At 42.5% G+C, this 16,778-nt stretch overlaps 1 protein-coding gene across 5 annotated transcripts in view; it reads left to right on the top strand.

Annotated features, from left to right (window-relative positions):
- The window catches only part of LOC135491404 (replication initiator 1-like), a 109,330-nt gene that overhangs the window by 10,073 nt on the left and 82,479 nt on the right, over positions 1-16,778 (top strand). For 4 of the 5 annotated variants that reach the window (XM_064777255.1, XM_064777256.1, XM_064777250.1 and 1 more), the window contains exon 2: positions 4,410-4,798. In XM_064777255.1, coding sequence (XP_064633325.1) covers positions 4,460-4,798 — 339 coding nt within the window. In that variant the 5' untranslated portion in view covers positions 4,410-4,459. Of the gene's footprint in view, positions 1-4,409; positions 4,799-14,111; positions 14,252-16,778 lie in introns of those variants that run through there. The other variant, XM_064777253.1, reaches the window with a different exon arrangement.

Here is a 16,778-nt window from a genome sequence, read left to right as displayed (position 1 = left end):
AAAGTTATCAAAATTATATTTTCTTGACATAAATCAATAAAATAGGTTATTTAAAACATATTTTGCAAGTTTTATTGCAATATAGCTTCACACCACAAGTTTGTAGTGGCAATCTACGTCATCATGTCTTTAGTGGCCGCATCAGGGACACCATGCTAAGTCACATAAAGTGTGTCGTGGAGGTGTGTCCGCCAGACTACCGCGTGATTGGTTGACCTAGTTGATATCTGTGTCAATTCGTTGTTTTTGCGACGACCAATAATGACGAATCATCAGCAAGAGTGTTGACTTGTCGTAGTGGCCGGTAAGGGCGATGGGACGAGGCCTTATCACTAAGTCCGTAGTGTAACTAGTTGTAACAACCCTTCTTGGTTTATGCACATTTTGCAGTATTTATACCCTTAAAGAAGCAAATGCTTTCAACACATAATATTATCAGTGCAGTGCCCTAGTAAGCGCGCAGTGCCTTTAGGTTGGGGGGAAACCCCCCAAACCCCCTGGTTGGGACCCTGCTATAGTTCCTTCCGCCAATTTTTTGTTTTGATAGACAGTTTTCTCCGTGTATCGCATTAGCAGTAACTCAACTCCATCGTCATAATAGCCGGCAAAGAAATGGAAAATGTCCCCCCCCCGAAAGGTGTCCAGACTATCTTAGTCTGGGACTCTGGCAGATTCTAATGTAAAGTGCAAGCTCTATTGAACTCGCGCAACTGTCGCCATGGAGAGCCCCCCCCCCCCCAACCCCCGTCCTTCTGACATGTTTTAGCCAGTGCATTGGGGGGAAGGCCCCTCAAACCCCCTATTGGCCTCTCAATAAGTCCTTCCGAGCTGCTTACCCTGGGGCGCTCGGGTGGAACCCCCAAATCTTCATGATGGTGCAGTCCTTTGACACGTTTAACCCAGAGCGAGGAAGAGGTACTCCTTTGATGGTACCCTAACTGCAACCCTCAACCATCATTACCCTTCCTTTTCACTGGCATGATATTGGCAAGACGCCCTAGTGGTCGTACTGGTGGCTTCCTTGAGACAATTGCTTGTGGTCGTACCTGGGCAACCAATTCAAGGGGTCAGGGATCTAGGGATCAGGTTTTTCCCCCACCAACATATTGCCGAATGGTTAATGCATAAAAAATTGGTTGGAAAGGGTTTTTGCTGGCCAAGAGACTTGAAGACACTTGACTCTTGAGGAACACCAGACTGATGAACAAAGAACCTGAGGAACATAGAACCCTCTTCATACCTGGGAGCATAAAAAGCCTGCTAGCGAATATTGATTATTCTTTAGAAAAAAACAGAAGATCTCCAAAACCAATGGTACCCCATAAAAACATACATTCCTCCTTGAGGTGTCTTCGGATCCCACCAAGGCCCGTGTGGAATTCGTTCAAAAGGTTTATTGAAATCTCAAAATAAAATTTTTTTCTCGAAACGCCTGCCCGTCTTTTGCTTCATTATTTCGGGATTAAATCCATTTTAAGCAACTTTTGGATATTATCACTAAAGTATCAAAAATCAAAACACATATGTCGGGGGGTAACCCCCCAGAAATTGAAGTTTGATTAAAAAACAGTGAGAATAATCGTGTGGTTCTCTCTCGGAGCTCAGAATTGTCGAGTTACTACTTTCGCGCGTTTATCTCTTCTGGCGGCCATTTTAAGTCAAATTTAAGCCATTTGAAACGAATCCATGGACTTGAGAAACATTGTTTACATTGGATGACATCGTATGCACGTTAACCATAGTAGCGCTTCGCAGAAAAGCCTTTTCGCTTTCGGCTTTTCTGCTGCGCGCTTATAATCTGTGCCTCTTAATGATTCAGCGATATCTAGAAATCATCACTTGCGTGTTTCCAGGGAATGTGAAGATTTTTTTCATATTTTTGCATTTTTCTCCAAATATAGGGTTTAAAATGTGCCTTAGCCTGATTATACTTCTAAGCTCTTCAATTAGTACTCGCATTTTAGTCTGGTGGTCCGCCATCTTGGATTCAGTAAGTGAACCAATTGGTCCAGTCCCTGTTGACAACATTATAGCAATCATTTCTCACAGTGAGCCATTATCGCCGTAGGGCTTGTTCTAACTTGTAATTGTATCGTTTGTTTTCTTCAGGTTATCATCAGGACACACGAACGTACATGCATGTACATTGTAGGCCGCCTGCATGCTTGAACATGGCTTACGTGCATTTGTACATGTACTTACACACATGATCCAGCACTTCCGGTGTTCTGCTACAGACTGACGGCAGCGCCACTGTTTGCCATGTACAATCATGTTTCTGGCAGACTTCTGAAGGGTGTTTCGGATGTTTGCACCTCGCAGTGGTCTTTTTTTAAAACATGGATGCTTCTGTTTTTGTTCATGCAGTTCAACTTTAAATTGTTGTATATCTGACAACTTTTTTTCAGCCCAAATTCGCAAAAGAAAATGTAAACCCCTGTTAAAAACATCTGCCGCCCTTTCCCGGCATGATGAAACCAAGAAACTGTGCTCACAGTACTCGTGGCGACGTCTGGTTATAGATAGCTTAACCCGTATCTCGATAGTCTTGCTTGCGGCACTCTGTGTGATCAACGAAATCACGATGGAAATCTCAATGGATATCTCATTTCGGCAGACAACTAGGTTTTCAGTGAATTGCGATTTCGTAGCGAGCTGCAAAATGGCAGCAATTGATCCGCCAAGACACATAAAAAAAAGGCCGATAACAGTCGTCAGAAACTAGAGTGATTCCCAGTCCTATACACGTTACTAATGGGCAGAGAGCAGTCTCAGTTGTCTGCAATGACCCAGATCCATAATACCTTGGGGTAACTTGACTTTGCAGTCCAGTAAATCCTGCAGAGAATGAGATTTTATAGCATATAGGCACTACACATTTATTAGCAATATTACACAAATAATTTCAGAGACTACACATATTTTTGGAAAAATACACTTTTTAGCTCACATGGGTGAGCTTATCTCATCACGTCTTGTCTGTCGTGCGTCCGTTCGTCGGTCAGTCAACAATACTAGGGGCACATTTGCTCACTATTGAGTCTAGAAAGTTGAAACTTGGTGTGAGTATGTCTTATGAAAACATGACTTGACACAAAAAAAAATCATCACCATTTGAGCTACTTTCTGGGCTCCAGGCGGCCATCTTTGAAAACCTTATTTTATATCAATATCTCATGAACGCTGATAGCTTGAACAATGTATTTTTTACTGTCAGTACTTCTGATAAGACTACATGACATAATATTACAGGTTTTTGATTCGACTTACTTTTGAAGGTCACAAAGGTCAAACTCTAAATTTTCAGGGAAGGTAGCACGTTTCGTCATTAATTGTTCTAGGCTCTTCTTTTCAGGTGTAAGTAGGTCAGGTCATAAAACTCAATGTCAGTTATATCAATAAACCTTCACTGTGTAATCCTCAAAGGTGCATCATTGATCGATGTGATCAGGATTGACATAGAGCGTATAACATTTTGACCTTGACCTGATGCTACACTTGAAGGTCAGAAAGGTCAAACTCTAAAATTCCACTGAAGTTGATATATTTCGCTACTATTTGTCTGAGATTCTTCAAATTTTATATTGAGGCACCAGTTGACACAATTCAGGTCAATTGTGACCTAGTTTATCAAGTTTACAGAGGTCAAACTCTAAAAGTGTCATTGACAGTGCCACATTTTGTCATATCTAAAAGTCAATTTAACCTCCTTATGTCATTTCATCTGCAACCTAATGATTCCCAGGTGAGCACAATGTCCCCAGGACATTTCATTTTTAGCCATCTAGGGGTAAGCAGACCTGCATCTGTTTTTACTCTATCATGCTGACTATCAATTGACTGCTTGGACATGGTCCTGACCTTGCATACTTGTTTTCCCTATGCCATATGTTGTGACCATGTACCTCTCTACTGGACTGGTTCGTCACAACCGAAGGAAGGAATTGATGTTAAAATCAATGAAGACTGCATTTACTGGTTGCCCCTAGGTTGTGACCATGCATCAACTGGTTTGTCACATGCTACACTTCAAACGTCCAGATGGCATGGGTTGCAGTCATGCATGCATCTTGCTGGGTTATCACAGTCCAAGGAACCATCACTACTAGTAATGTAAGATGTACCTACTGTCACAACCTTAGACATAACTAGTGAACTTGAGGGGTATATGATACTCATTATGTCAGGATGATCATATTTAAGTTTCTTCCAACACCAGCAGTAATAAAATTGCCTCCTACATATGTAAAGTTGGGGACCAAATGTGATGGCCTGCACCATCATGCCTGTCTTTTTTGTGCCACCTAAGCTGTTCTTGGCCTACGAAAACATCTTGCACTGGTTCAAAGAGATGTTCTTCCATTTTTATTTATTGCATATTTACCTGGAGTTGTTTTATTTCATTCCAGTAATCGGTATCTATGACTCGTTCGATGTCCAAGACTAAAAAAGCAGAAACATGAATGACGTACTGGTGAAGTTGGAGCCAACCAGTGATGTGGAGCACAAGGAAGAGGTGTCTTTCACATCAGTACCGGCGGACGTTGCTGTCAACCCAGGAAAGCCAGGGTTATTTACTTGCCCAGCATGCAGCCAGTCCTTCAAAACAAAGTCCTCCTTGCATTATCACCAAAGGAAATACCGCCACTGTGGTATGGAGCCATTTGCATGTGCACTTTGTGGCAAGGAATTTGGAATTGCGACTCATCTGACTTCTCACATGCGGACTCACACAAAGCAGCGGCCTTTCTTTTGCCCACTGAAGGATTGTGATAGAGTCTATTCAAGAATAGACTTGGTAAGTGTGGATCAAAAGTTTTGAGATTATTTTGAGGAAAGTTTTAAGATAATAACTAGGTTGTTCGCAGTCTCTACCATCGGCATTTTGACCACCAAGGTTTTCGCATCACATCATGACTTTACCCTTTCGCTGTGGCAGCCATTTTTCGGCCAGTGCCACCATGTGCTGACAGTTGATACCAAACTTGATTTGATCAAATTTTCAAGGTCATGAAGGTCATATGGCGTAAATTGGCTGTTGAGTGTAACCATGGCACATTTCTTAACCGCTACAGCTATGAACTTGAAATTTGGTATAAAACACTTTTTAGCTCAGCTGACTAAGTCAGCCGAGCTTGTCAAATAAGTTGTTCAGTGGCGTCCGTCTGTCCATCCATCCATCCATCCATCCATCCATCCATCCGTCCATCCGTTAAACCCATGGTGCACATTTTGTAACCGTAAGACCTAGAGACTTCAATTTTGCATTTCTGGATACTTCTTGTCAAACTCTACTTTCAAAACAAAATTTGTCGCCATTCGACCTACTTCCTGCGAGCGAGAGTGCATGAAGGAAACTGGCCTATATCGGCCTAGGAGCAGCAGAATTAGTCGAAATATGCTCTAATATTAAGATAAAATTCTTGAAAATCTATTTTATTGAGAAAATGTTCAAAATTTTAACAGGAGAGGGCGCTACCTGCCTTTTAATTATTTCTGCCGATTCAAATTCCCGCCCGATGACGTCGGCCATCAATGAAGTCTCCTATTTGCCAGTTCTCAAAACATGGCAGCTACACAACAAAAGCAGTAGCTCCAGGAATAAATCACTGTTCACTTCAGCTTCGTAATCGATTGTACCCCCACTTTATTGTGTTTTGTGTGGTGTTCCTATTCAATCAACGATGTAAGGCCTTATTATTATGTTGGATTTAATTGAGAAGGTGCATTATAAGCGGCCTACGAAATACCGAAGCGGAGACAAAATGGCGGCATGTTGTTTACGCTATGTGCAATAATCTTGGAGCTCAATGACACTCAAGTACCCAATTTTCTGCCTAAAAAGTAGTCTGGTAGGCGATATTATCACTAGTTCGTTTCAGTGGTAGTCATAAGGTCTTTAGGGACTACTTTCAGAAATTTGTTCTTGAAAATTTGGCCACATTTCTGTGAAAACGATATCGGAAGTGCATGCTCTGTTCGCGATGACATCGCCGATGTATTTTGAAGTGGAGAATTCCCACAGTATGTGCAGTGAATCGGCATGATTCTGTTCGCCTATTAAGTTTTAGTTCTACGATTCTTTCATGAGTAAAAAGTAGACATTCTAAGCAATACAATAATGTCACTCCCATAAAAATTGATTGGAAATTGAGGGAGCTACGGCATTCTGTTCGGCAACTGGCAGCGCTGAAAAAATACATTGCATACTGTACAATACCATATGGCACATTTTAAAAAGCGCTCATTGGACAATGTAGGGAATCTCCAGAAATGACGTCATCGCTGGTCTAAATAGAAAACTACGGTGGCGCAGTAGAGCACAAGAAAAGGTTTAGCATTAACTTCGTCATGCAAGCTTCAGCAACAAAACGATTTCTCATGAATGATTTATTTGATCATCATCAGCTTGTTTCCCCTGATAGATAAAAAAATGATTTACAATTTCCATCAAAGTTTTCTATTTTGTGTATAGTCACATGTTATTTAACTGGCAAGGAGCCAAGCAGTTTTGAATATTCGCGGGAAAATACTTCGTACTTGTAAACGAGGCTATGACAATGAGTATCCTCATTCATGGCATAAACTTCATGTTTCGGTAAATATTTTCATACGATGATTTCACCCGAATTATGGTCAGGATTGAGGAATGAACAGTGGCATAATTATGTCAACCAAAAACATTGGTACCGTAGTGAACGCAAAAGGATACCTTTAAAGCTGCAATTTAATGTTGTACTTCAACTATAGAGCCCTTTGTAACATCAAATACCATGGAGCATGCCATTTTCATGCATAATGAACTAAACACCGGGAAGATATTAATGATATTAACTCAGCTGAGCGCCAGGCCCTTGGGCCTCTTGTTACGTCATAACCTGTGACAACATATTTCGGTTCGATCAGATTCTTCGACTAGGCCACCAGGAACCAAAACTAAAAAAGGGAAAAAGTGTATTATCTTGCTTATTGGCTCACCGTTAGGGGAGTCTATACGATAGCCCTGTGTCCGTTGTCCGTCGTATCCTGTGGCATGTTTCTTAACCCCCAGTGCTATGAAATTGAAATTTTGTACACATGACCCCCTAAGTCAGAGGTACTCTGACATTGAATTTCGGTCGGTCTGGTTCATAACTTGGCCACCAGGGGGCCAAAACTGAAAACATAAAAAGTGTGATATGTCTCTTGTTAATGATCCGTTTTAAATAAACATTTTATGGTAGGTACTCCTAGCAAGGCTACATCACATGTCGTACGGGTTTTTGATTTGACCTACTTTTCAAGGTCACAGGCCAAATGGCGTAAATTGGCCGTTAGGATGTAACTGGGGCACGTTTCTAAACTGCAATGACTATTGATCCAAAATTTGGCACACATGTACCCCTTAGTCAGGTGATCTCAGGGACTGAAGTTCGGTCCAATATGATTCACCACTTGATACCAGGGGGCAAAATCCAAAAACCTTAAAAATGTGATTATTCCTTAACTTCTTAACCATTCAATGTGTCACCCGGGTCTTTTTTGATTTGACCTACTTTTCAAGGTCACAGAGGTCAAATGTACTGTAAATTGGCCATTTGGGGAAATTATAATTTCTTGGACCTAGCCACTTCAAATCTGGCCGTCGGGAAATAACCTCCGACACCGAATTTCGGGCTGATCTGATTCTCGACTTGTCCACCAGGGGGCCAAAACTAAAAACATAAAAAGTTTATGGTAGGTACTCCAAGCAAGGATACATCGCATGTTGTACTGATTTGATTTGACCTGTATACTGTACATGTAGCATGTTTCTTAACCAGGATGAAAATAAAAATTAACGAAAGAAACAAGCTCTTTGGAAAAGCAAAGAAATCCGGTTCTAACATCGATTATGATATCTTCAAAAAACGACGCAACCACGTTATCTCACTGATCAAGAAGGCAAAGGATTCCCACCTTTCTTCGATAACGGACAAATTGAAGAATGGAAGATAGGATAAAGACTGGTGGAAACTCGCCAAAAGCATCTGCAGTTCAAGCAAAGACAACACAACTCCTTCACTAAATGTCAATGGCTTGTCCGTAGACGACCCTACAACCAAGGCCAACATCCTCAACGCTCACTTTGCCAAAATCTGCAACGTAGATGAGACCAACATACCCGCCCAAGAAGAACTCCCAAACCTCACCAACAACAAGCTCAACGACATCAAAATCACAGAACAGGATATCAAATCGCCATCATGGACACTAACAAGGCCATCGGCCCAGACGGCATCAGCCCTCGCATAGTTCATTCATTGAAGCTCCAATTGATGAAACCGCTCCACATCCTTTTCAACAGATCTCTGAATGAAAACATATTCCCAGAAACATGGAAAAAAGCAAACATTACCCCCATATTCAAGAAAGGTGACAGGCACGATAAATCTAAAACGATAAACTACAGACCCATTTCCCTCCTCAGTGTCATAGGAAAACTTTTCGAAAAAATTGTCCACAGAAATGTCTACAACCATGTCTGTTTGCTGATCTCGAAGAACCAATCTGGATTCCTGGCTAACCACTCTGAAGTTACCCAACTCCTCGAAATAAACCATCAAATACTAATGGACCTCGATGAACAGAAGGAAGTTTTCTCACTATCCTGTGACATTTCCAAAGCTTTTGACAAGACTTCTCATAAAGGCATCGCATCGAAACTTTACCAGTTTGGCATCAGAGGAAACCTGCTATCATGGTTCAAGAGCTACCTCCAAGACAGGCAACAACAGGTAGTAATCAACGGGAAATCCTCAGAATGGCTTCGAGTCAACGCTGGCGTCCCCCAAAGATCTATTCTAGGCCCACTGATGTTCCTGATCTACATAAACGATGTCACGGAGGAAACAAACAGCAGAACGAGACTGTTTGCCGACGACACTTCAAACGCATTCGCATCACGAAACCTCATAGCATGCACGCCCGAAATCCAGCAGGATATAAACAATCTTTACGCATGGGCAATCAACTACAACGCAACAAAAACGCTGTATCTGATTACGAGCAGGCGGAGACAACCCTCTGTTATCCACTGTCATCTCAACAACGTCGCAACTGATCAAGCCAAGTCACACAAGCACCTCGGATTAACTTTCAACGACAAAGGAACCTGGGACGACCATATCCAGTCAATAGTTACGACCGCAAACCGCAGACTTGGCATACTACAAAACATCAAATACAAAACGGATATACAAACTTTACTAACGCTCTACAAGACATTTGTCAGAAGCAAGCTCGAATACGCAGACGTTGTATGGGACGGACTCCCCCAGAACTTAGCAGCAAAACTGGAAAAAAACTCAAATCAATGCAATGCGATGTATAACATGATAAACAATCAGCTCTCACCACCGCGACCTTTACAGAGAATCTGGCCTTCTACCACTCGAAAAGCGCAGGAAGTTCCACCGCCACGTGATGTTCTACAAAATTTTAAACGGACTTGCACCAACCTACCTCAAAGACCTCATCCCAGAACTAACCGTCGATAGTCACTACCATAACACACGTTTAGCTGCAAACAACAGTATAACACCTTTCTTTTGCCGCACTAATAGTCTCTACTCAAGCTTCTTCCCTTCTACAATCCGCGACTGGAATGCTCTCGACCTTTCTATACGTGCGAAACCAACTCTAAACTCTTTCAAATATTCCCTAACCAAACTGCCAGAATTCTCTATCAAACCAATCCCCTCCTGGCTAAACATCGGCCCTTATCTCGCTTACTCGAGGAAAAATAGAGTTCAATTATGGTCTAAAATTTAGCTGAAATAAAAAATTTTCAGGGAAAAATATGAATTAGTTAAATATTTTCCTTTAGAGGGTGTTATTGGCCCAGAAAATTACGAATTCTTAAAAAAACTCACTTTGACGTCATAGTTGCGTAGTCATATTCTGCTCTCCTGATTGGACCTGAAGCTGCATGTATGCCAATCTTGACACAAGAGGTGGCGATTTCATTCCTTACAGTCAGTCTACGATCCTGACCAGGAATATGTAATTGATATCAGTTCCCGCGTAATCTGATGGCCTCGGTTTGGTTTACGCTGAGTGGCATATCTGCTGCAAGCAGGCCAGACTCTAATTAGGACATGCTCAATATAGCCATTCCATGATGGAGAGGCATCCGTGATTGACTGGATAGCAATCCAAAAGAAACAACCCCAAGCATGTTGTATGGTGGACAACTAACTAGCTACTAGCTCATGTTGACCACATGGGCTCCATCCACCCATGGGTGAAAGATAAAAAATTTCATGAATATTATAAACCTATGGAGCTATGCTAACTAATCTAAGTGGACATTTGGGATATATTATCAATTAGGTATACTAGCATATACCCATGGAGCGGGCAAAGTTGAAATGTAATATACATTAGTTAAATGGGCACGATGATCGAGCACATTAAATTTCCAACGTTACTGAAGTTTTAATAAAGGTTAAACACGAAATTAACTGCATTAAGGGACTTATTGCTGCTATCTACATGCAACCCCCAATAGATTGATTGGAGTACGCTATTTTGCACAATGCATTGAGACCAGTGACAGCAGGTCCTGTTCCAAATAAGGCCCTCACATATTAGGCATATCACCTACCCACTCCCGTACACAATGCCACTGTCGGACCAAAGCCAGGCGCATGGAGAGATGCAGAACGCAATTCAAACTGACAACATCAGTCAGTAAAGAATAAATCAAAGAGCAAGCGCTGGCCACTGTACATATTTTGTCCATCCTGGCATAACTGTTTATTGATACCCTGACTGCATGTTCCGGTAGGCCACTCTGCAGAATTTGCCTTATCACTCAGGTCAGTGTTTCTCGAATAGAACTAAAATAGAACACAGGCTTATCATTAATCTCCCTGCTAATACCCTGCACCATGGACCAGGTTGTATAGCACTACATACGTGCTGGAAGCTAATACTGATGTGGCAGGGAGAATATGCGTGAAGTTTGTGTATGCTTTTGAGAATGAGCGGAGCTCTCCAGTCGACGTGTTCTCTGAAAAGTTGTTATTTATTCTAAAACCACGAAGATATTCGACGTATGACACCCTCAGTGACACTCTTACGTATGATCCAGACCTACGAAGCCAAAGGTTGCAAGAATTCGACGCATTTCCAAGGCCCAATTTTGAAACAAAAATTACCTCCTAAATAGCGGCCACAACGCGCATTATAGTATAGATGTACTAGTTACTTCAAACTCTACAATGAACTAACTTAACTAATGGTGAAAATGCCCTAGCCATAGCAACCACTACACCAACTGACACATGCATACTAGTGCAGGGTATACAGAATGTGCATCAAGGAAGTAGGTCATGTCCTGGATTTTTAACTCTGATTTGCAAAATGAGCACCAACAAAGTACTGATTTTACATCATGTGTGGTATATTTCAGTTTAAGATGACTATATTTTGATACGTTAGGACATTATGTACCCATGGATATCATACATCATCTGTCTTGAACTCTAAGCCTCACAGAACATGGCACCCAACATGTGTCTCTCAGCATGTTTGACCCCATCTATCAAGACACTGTTTATTTGAAGATTTCTCAGAACTATTTTAATTTCAAGCCATCAGACCGCTTGCATCTGAAAGAAGGCATCATTATGTGCCAAAATGTGCATAGATACTGAGCTAATTGGCTGAGACCACGCTAAGACAACAGCTTTTTTCTGTTGATTGGCATTTTAGAACCCTGCCCCTCATGACTATAACCAATAATATAGCAGAGACCAGTTGAGATATGAAATCAACATTTTGCATACCATTAGTCAAGATATCAAGAGAGAGGCCTAGTGGATTTTTCACCCTCAAGGCTCTTTAAGCCTCCCAGAACACGCCCAAAAAGGGCAGCCACACCCTTCAGGATTATTTAGGATTATTAATCTGTCTACTGGAGCTAAATAGGATAATATGTTTGAGGATAAACATTATAAACAGTCAGTGAGTAACCTATTCTCCAATATCAGCAAGATTAAAACAGATGTGGGTAACTGTATGGTCACAGGGGACACTTTAAGTGGCACATAATCATTTGGCTACTCTCTATCAGACAGGTAGTACATTGCAGTACCAATGCACTATCATGCATTGGTACCAAAACGAGGCTGAGTTTTAGCAACGAGGCTGAGTTTTAGCAGATGAGGATATAATATGGCCTAGATTGCAGACTGATGACGTAGTAGATGACGTAGGACTATAAAAAAAACTGAATCTCAGGGTGCCAACATCCAAGAAGGCGGCGATTGATGAATTCAAGTGCCTGAAATTTAAATATTGTCTTGTGCAAGTTTGGATGTAGACGTTAGCCATTTTTTTGTTGGGCTTGAAGCATAAATTAGAAGGAATAAAATCATCTGAAATCAATGGTATAAGTCGATCATCCGCTCAACACACCAGGTAAGATGTCTAGACTAGATTCTTGTCATCGGTTTGTGGTTATTATTTCTTTGCATTGCCAAAAAGTGTCACAAAATGTTGATGTTTGATTTGAATGTAAAAAATTAAAAGGCCTATCACACTGCTTGGTCTAACTCCTAAAATATGTCCAGCCTTTATCCTTTATTCAAAGTTGTAAATGCAAATCTTTTCACAGAAAAAAATTGAATGTTGAATGCGTCCACTTGTCCGTACTGTAAGACCTTCGTTGGTTTGCCCCCATGGTAGACACAAAAGGCTGATGGACTTCAGGTTCCATCTGGGAAACTTCTCTCTAATTGCATTTGGTGTCATCCCATACCACTACTTTTGTAGGCTGACTTGTTGATACTGAGCTGGGGAAGTGTCCCCACGGAATCAGTTCCATGGATGTTCCTCCAGATTTTTTTCTGGATGAGCACAGATTGTATCAGGTGGACCTTGTGCTATAGGCTACATCATCACGAATGCCTCATCCTTCTGTGTGGTGCTACTTTATGAACCACCCTTATGAACATGTTGAAAATGCCTTTGATGCTTTTAACCTTTTCAAGCAATGCATATACTGTACCAGGTTGTTATTGTATTAAACAAAGGCAGGTGATGGTATATGCTGTGGAATTTGGCACTTTCCCATCATCTTGGATCCTTTGGGTATGATCATGACTACAAGAGATGAAGTCTGACATCCAATGACCACTGAGCAATATCATAGTTTTTCGGCTCATTGAGATCTTGGCTTTTCAGATGAATAGATATTTAGCAACTTAAAAGCAATGTTACAGCTACATGTAGTGCAATAAACCTTATGATCACGTGACATTCACATCCAAATGCCTCCGATGCATTTTTTTTGCCTCACCAAAAAAGTCCATACAACACCGCAGTGTCCGTCGTCGTCGTCCGTCGTATCCTATTTCAAAAACAGTGGCACGTTTCTTAAATGTAGGACTATGGACTCAAAATGTTTATACATGTATGCATGACTCCCTAGGTCAGATGACCTTTGACACTGAATTTCGGTCCGGTCTGATTCTTGACTTGGCCACCAGGGGGCCAAAACTGAAAACATAAATAGTGTGATACCTCACTTAAACTTTGTTTTTGATGAAATTTTTATGGTAGGTACTCCCAGCCAGGATACATTACATATAGAGGTTTTCGATTTGACCTATTTTTCAAGGTCATAGAGGTCAAATGGTGTAAATTGGCCGTTTGAGCGTAACTGTGGCACGTTTCGTAACTGCTAGGGCTATGGGCTTGAAACTTTGTACACAAGACCCCCTAGATCAGGTTACCTCTGACACTGAATTTTGGTCTGATCTGTTTCTCGACTTGGACACCAGGGGGCAAAAAGTGAAAACCTAGAAAGTGTGATATCTCGCTCATTAGTGATTCGTATTCGATATGAATGGGATGAATAGTCTTTTGCCGGCATGTGTTCCTGTGGCAATGACTGCTTCAATGATGTGTTGATGGAGGCCTGTTATTGTGTAGCGTGTGCCATTGCAGTGTCCGTTGAGAGGATCGAAATTGCGCAGGAGCATTATACAGCAGGTTATTTTCAAGGTGAGTTTGTGTGGTGGGAGGCCAGGTGGATTCAAGCGGTTAATGAATTCCAATGGGTACTCATGTTCGTTTTCTAGGATGGTGTCACAGCTCTTGTATTCTACTGGGGAGCCCGGAAATTTGTCAATGATGAACGTGTTGATTTCTTGCACTGCCTTATTTGTTGGAGCAATAACTGCCCTTGAAGACAACCAGTATGCCTGTGTGAAGTGGTCAGGTAAGTCGGTGAAGACGAAGTTGCACAGGTCGGAGAGTGATGCTATGTTGTGTGTGAACTGTTCAGGGACCTTGATGGTGTGTGGCCCAATATTTGGGTACGATGTGTCAGAGCCATTGCCAATGTTTGTGAGGTATTGGGCGAAGTCTGTGGTGTCTGCCGAGATGGTGCGCATGTTGCATGTGAGTTGGAGTGTTTGAATGCTGGACCAGAGGTAAGACTTCTTCAGTGTTGCTTCTACAATCTGTGGTCTGCTGCCGTGGGGTACTACAGGCAATATTTGTCTCCAGTCTCTGGCGAAGAGTATAGTCAGGCCTCCGAAGAGATGTTGGTCTTGACGGATGTCTTGGAGGGTGCGGTCCAGGCATTCGAAGATGTACTTGTGCCCCATGGAGACTTCATCAATGATGAGTATTTTGGCAAGTCTGAGGAGGTCAGCTGTTGCATCTTTGTTGGAGATGTTGCAGGTGGAGTGTTCATTGAGGTTGATGGGGATTTTACAGCGAGAATGGAGGGTGCGGCCATTGTTGAGGAGAGTGGCAGCAATGCCTGATAAGGCTGTTGCAAGAGCTATGTTTTGTTGTACGCGTATGGCGGTTAGTAGGACGTTGATGAGATATGTTTTGCCTGTCCCGCCACTTGCATTTAAGCAAAATAGCTTGCTGTCGTTGTTATTGACTGAGGTCATGATTAAGTCAAACACTTGTCTCTGTTCTGGGTTGAGGGTGTTGATAAGCTGCGGAGCAGATTCTTGGAGGAGCATTGTGTCGAAGCTGGTTTCTTCTCTTATCACTCGTGTGGTGGTTGGTGTGTTGATAAGGCTGGTGTCAGGAAGCGGGAGGTTGAAATCGGTGGCTAGGTCTAAATTTTCTCTCTGTAGGATGCCTTGAATGTGAATGAGGACTTCATTCTCATGGTGGTTAGTGGGAGTAACTGCTTTGTCTCGGTGCATGTAATCACGACACAGTTCTTGTTTCCATTGTATCCAAAATTCGTTGGGGTCAGCGGGTCGGCAGTACATGAGAAGAGTAGTGAAGAAGTTTCTGAGTTGATTTCCGAACTGAATGGTGCTGGCTTCAGTCATGGCTCGGTGAATTTCTTTGTTGTCTGTGATTAATCCAAGATGAAGGCAGGCCTCTTGGAATGTGGCGCATTCTATTCCGTTAACAGTACGTAATTCGGCATATGACTGTGGCCCTGATCTATGGTGAAGCAGTGTTCTTAGGTGATATAGTTCTGATTGATGTGGACTGAGGGAGATATTTGGAATGCGGCCAACAGTGTCTGTCTGGAAGTGTTGGGAGTTGGTGAGTTTTTGACCTCGTTTGCGACGTTGCCATTGTTTTTGACGGGCATTCCAGGTAAAGTGACGTGGGAAGTCTGGGTATAAGATGTCGCGTGCGGCGATGTCGTTGGTGTTTGTAGCGAAGAATGTGATGAGCTTGGTGGTGGGGGGACCTTTATCAACTGTAGCGGCTGCTTCCTCGGCTTCGAAAACGACAGTTTGCTGATCAGGTAGGTGGCATGGTAGTTTTTCAACGGGTGGGTACTTGTGGTGGATTGGGAAACTGTAGATTTTCCATAGGGCTTCGCTGGCTGAGATGTATCGCGCATTTAGGTAGTTCTCAACTTCATCTAGTACTGCAACTGGTGTCCCATCTGCTGTAAGGGAAAAGACAATTCTGTCTTGGCCTTTTGTGATATACTTGTATAAGTATTTGACCGCTTGGACTGAGTGGACGACTTCAATATTGATGTGGGCAGAATATCGAAGTGATAGTAGTGGATTGTAGGGTACAATGAAGGAGTTATCGCATATAAAGTCATTTCTGCAAACTGTCATGGCGTGGGTGAGGCCTCCCTGTTGTGGTGAGCGACGGCGGTAGGTGGGGTAGCTGTCTTCGGGCACGACTGTGTGAGCTGCAAATGGTTTTGGGAAGTTTTTGGTGCACTTCCTCTCCATGCCGGTCCCATCCATACATGGACTGTTCAGGTTAATGCTGCCACAGGGGCCATGAATGTTGTTGGAGGTGATGATCTGATAGAGTTTTGGGTTGGCATTCTTATTCGGAAGTTCTGCTGATACTACCTGGTCAATGATCTCGGGTGTTCGGGGTTTGGAGTCTTCATTCATGATGAGCAAGATATGTGCGTGTGTCAGTCCACGTTTCTGCCATTCTATGGTGATGGTGTAGGCGGAGACTTTGCCAAGCACTTGTTGCTTGGTAATGTCGTTGATCAATGAATCTGATTTGAGCTTGAATACTCTTGCGGCAAGGTCTGGTCTGTCTTGCGGTTTTTCTCCGGGGTGTAATGCATCTTGGATTTCTGGCCATTTCGGATTGGTGGTAAATGTAATGAAGTAGTCTGGCTTGCCCAGCTTGCGAACGATGGCCATGGCGTCTTGAAAAGCCTCTGAGTAGAACCTGGGGCTTCCATAAATGGTTGGTGGAAGGATGATCTTGCGTCCAGGGGGGACAGTGTCGCCTGAGTGAACAGCATCAAATAGACCTGCGTATTTCTCTGC

This window comes from Lineus longissimus, chromosome 7 (genome assembly GCF_910592395.1).
Source record: "Lineus longissimus chromosome 7, tnLinLong1.2, whole genome shotgun sequence".
Classification (NCBI taxonomy): Eukaryota; Metazoa; Nemertea; class Pilidiophora; order Heteronemertea; family Lineidae; genus Lineus; species Lineus longissimus.
This window is presented reverse-complemented; position numbering and strand designations above follow the sequence as displayed.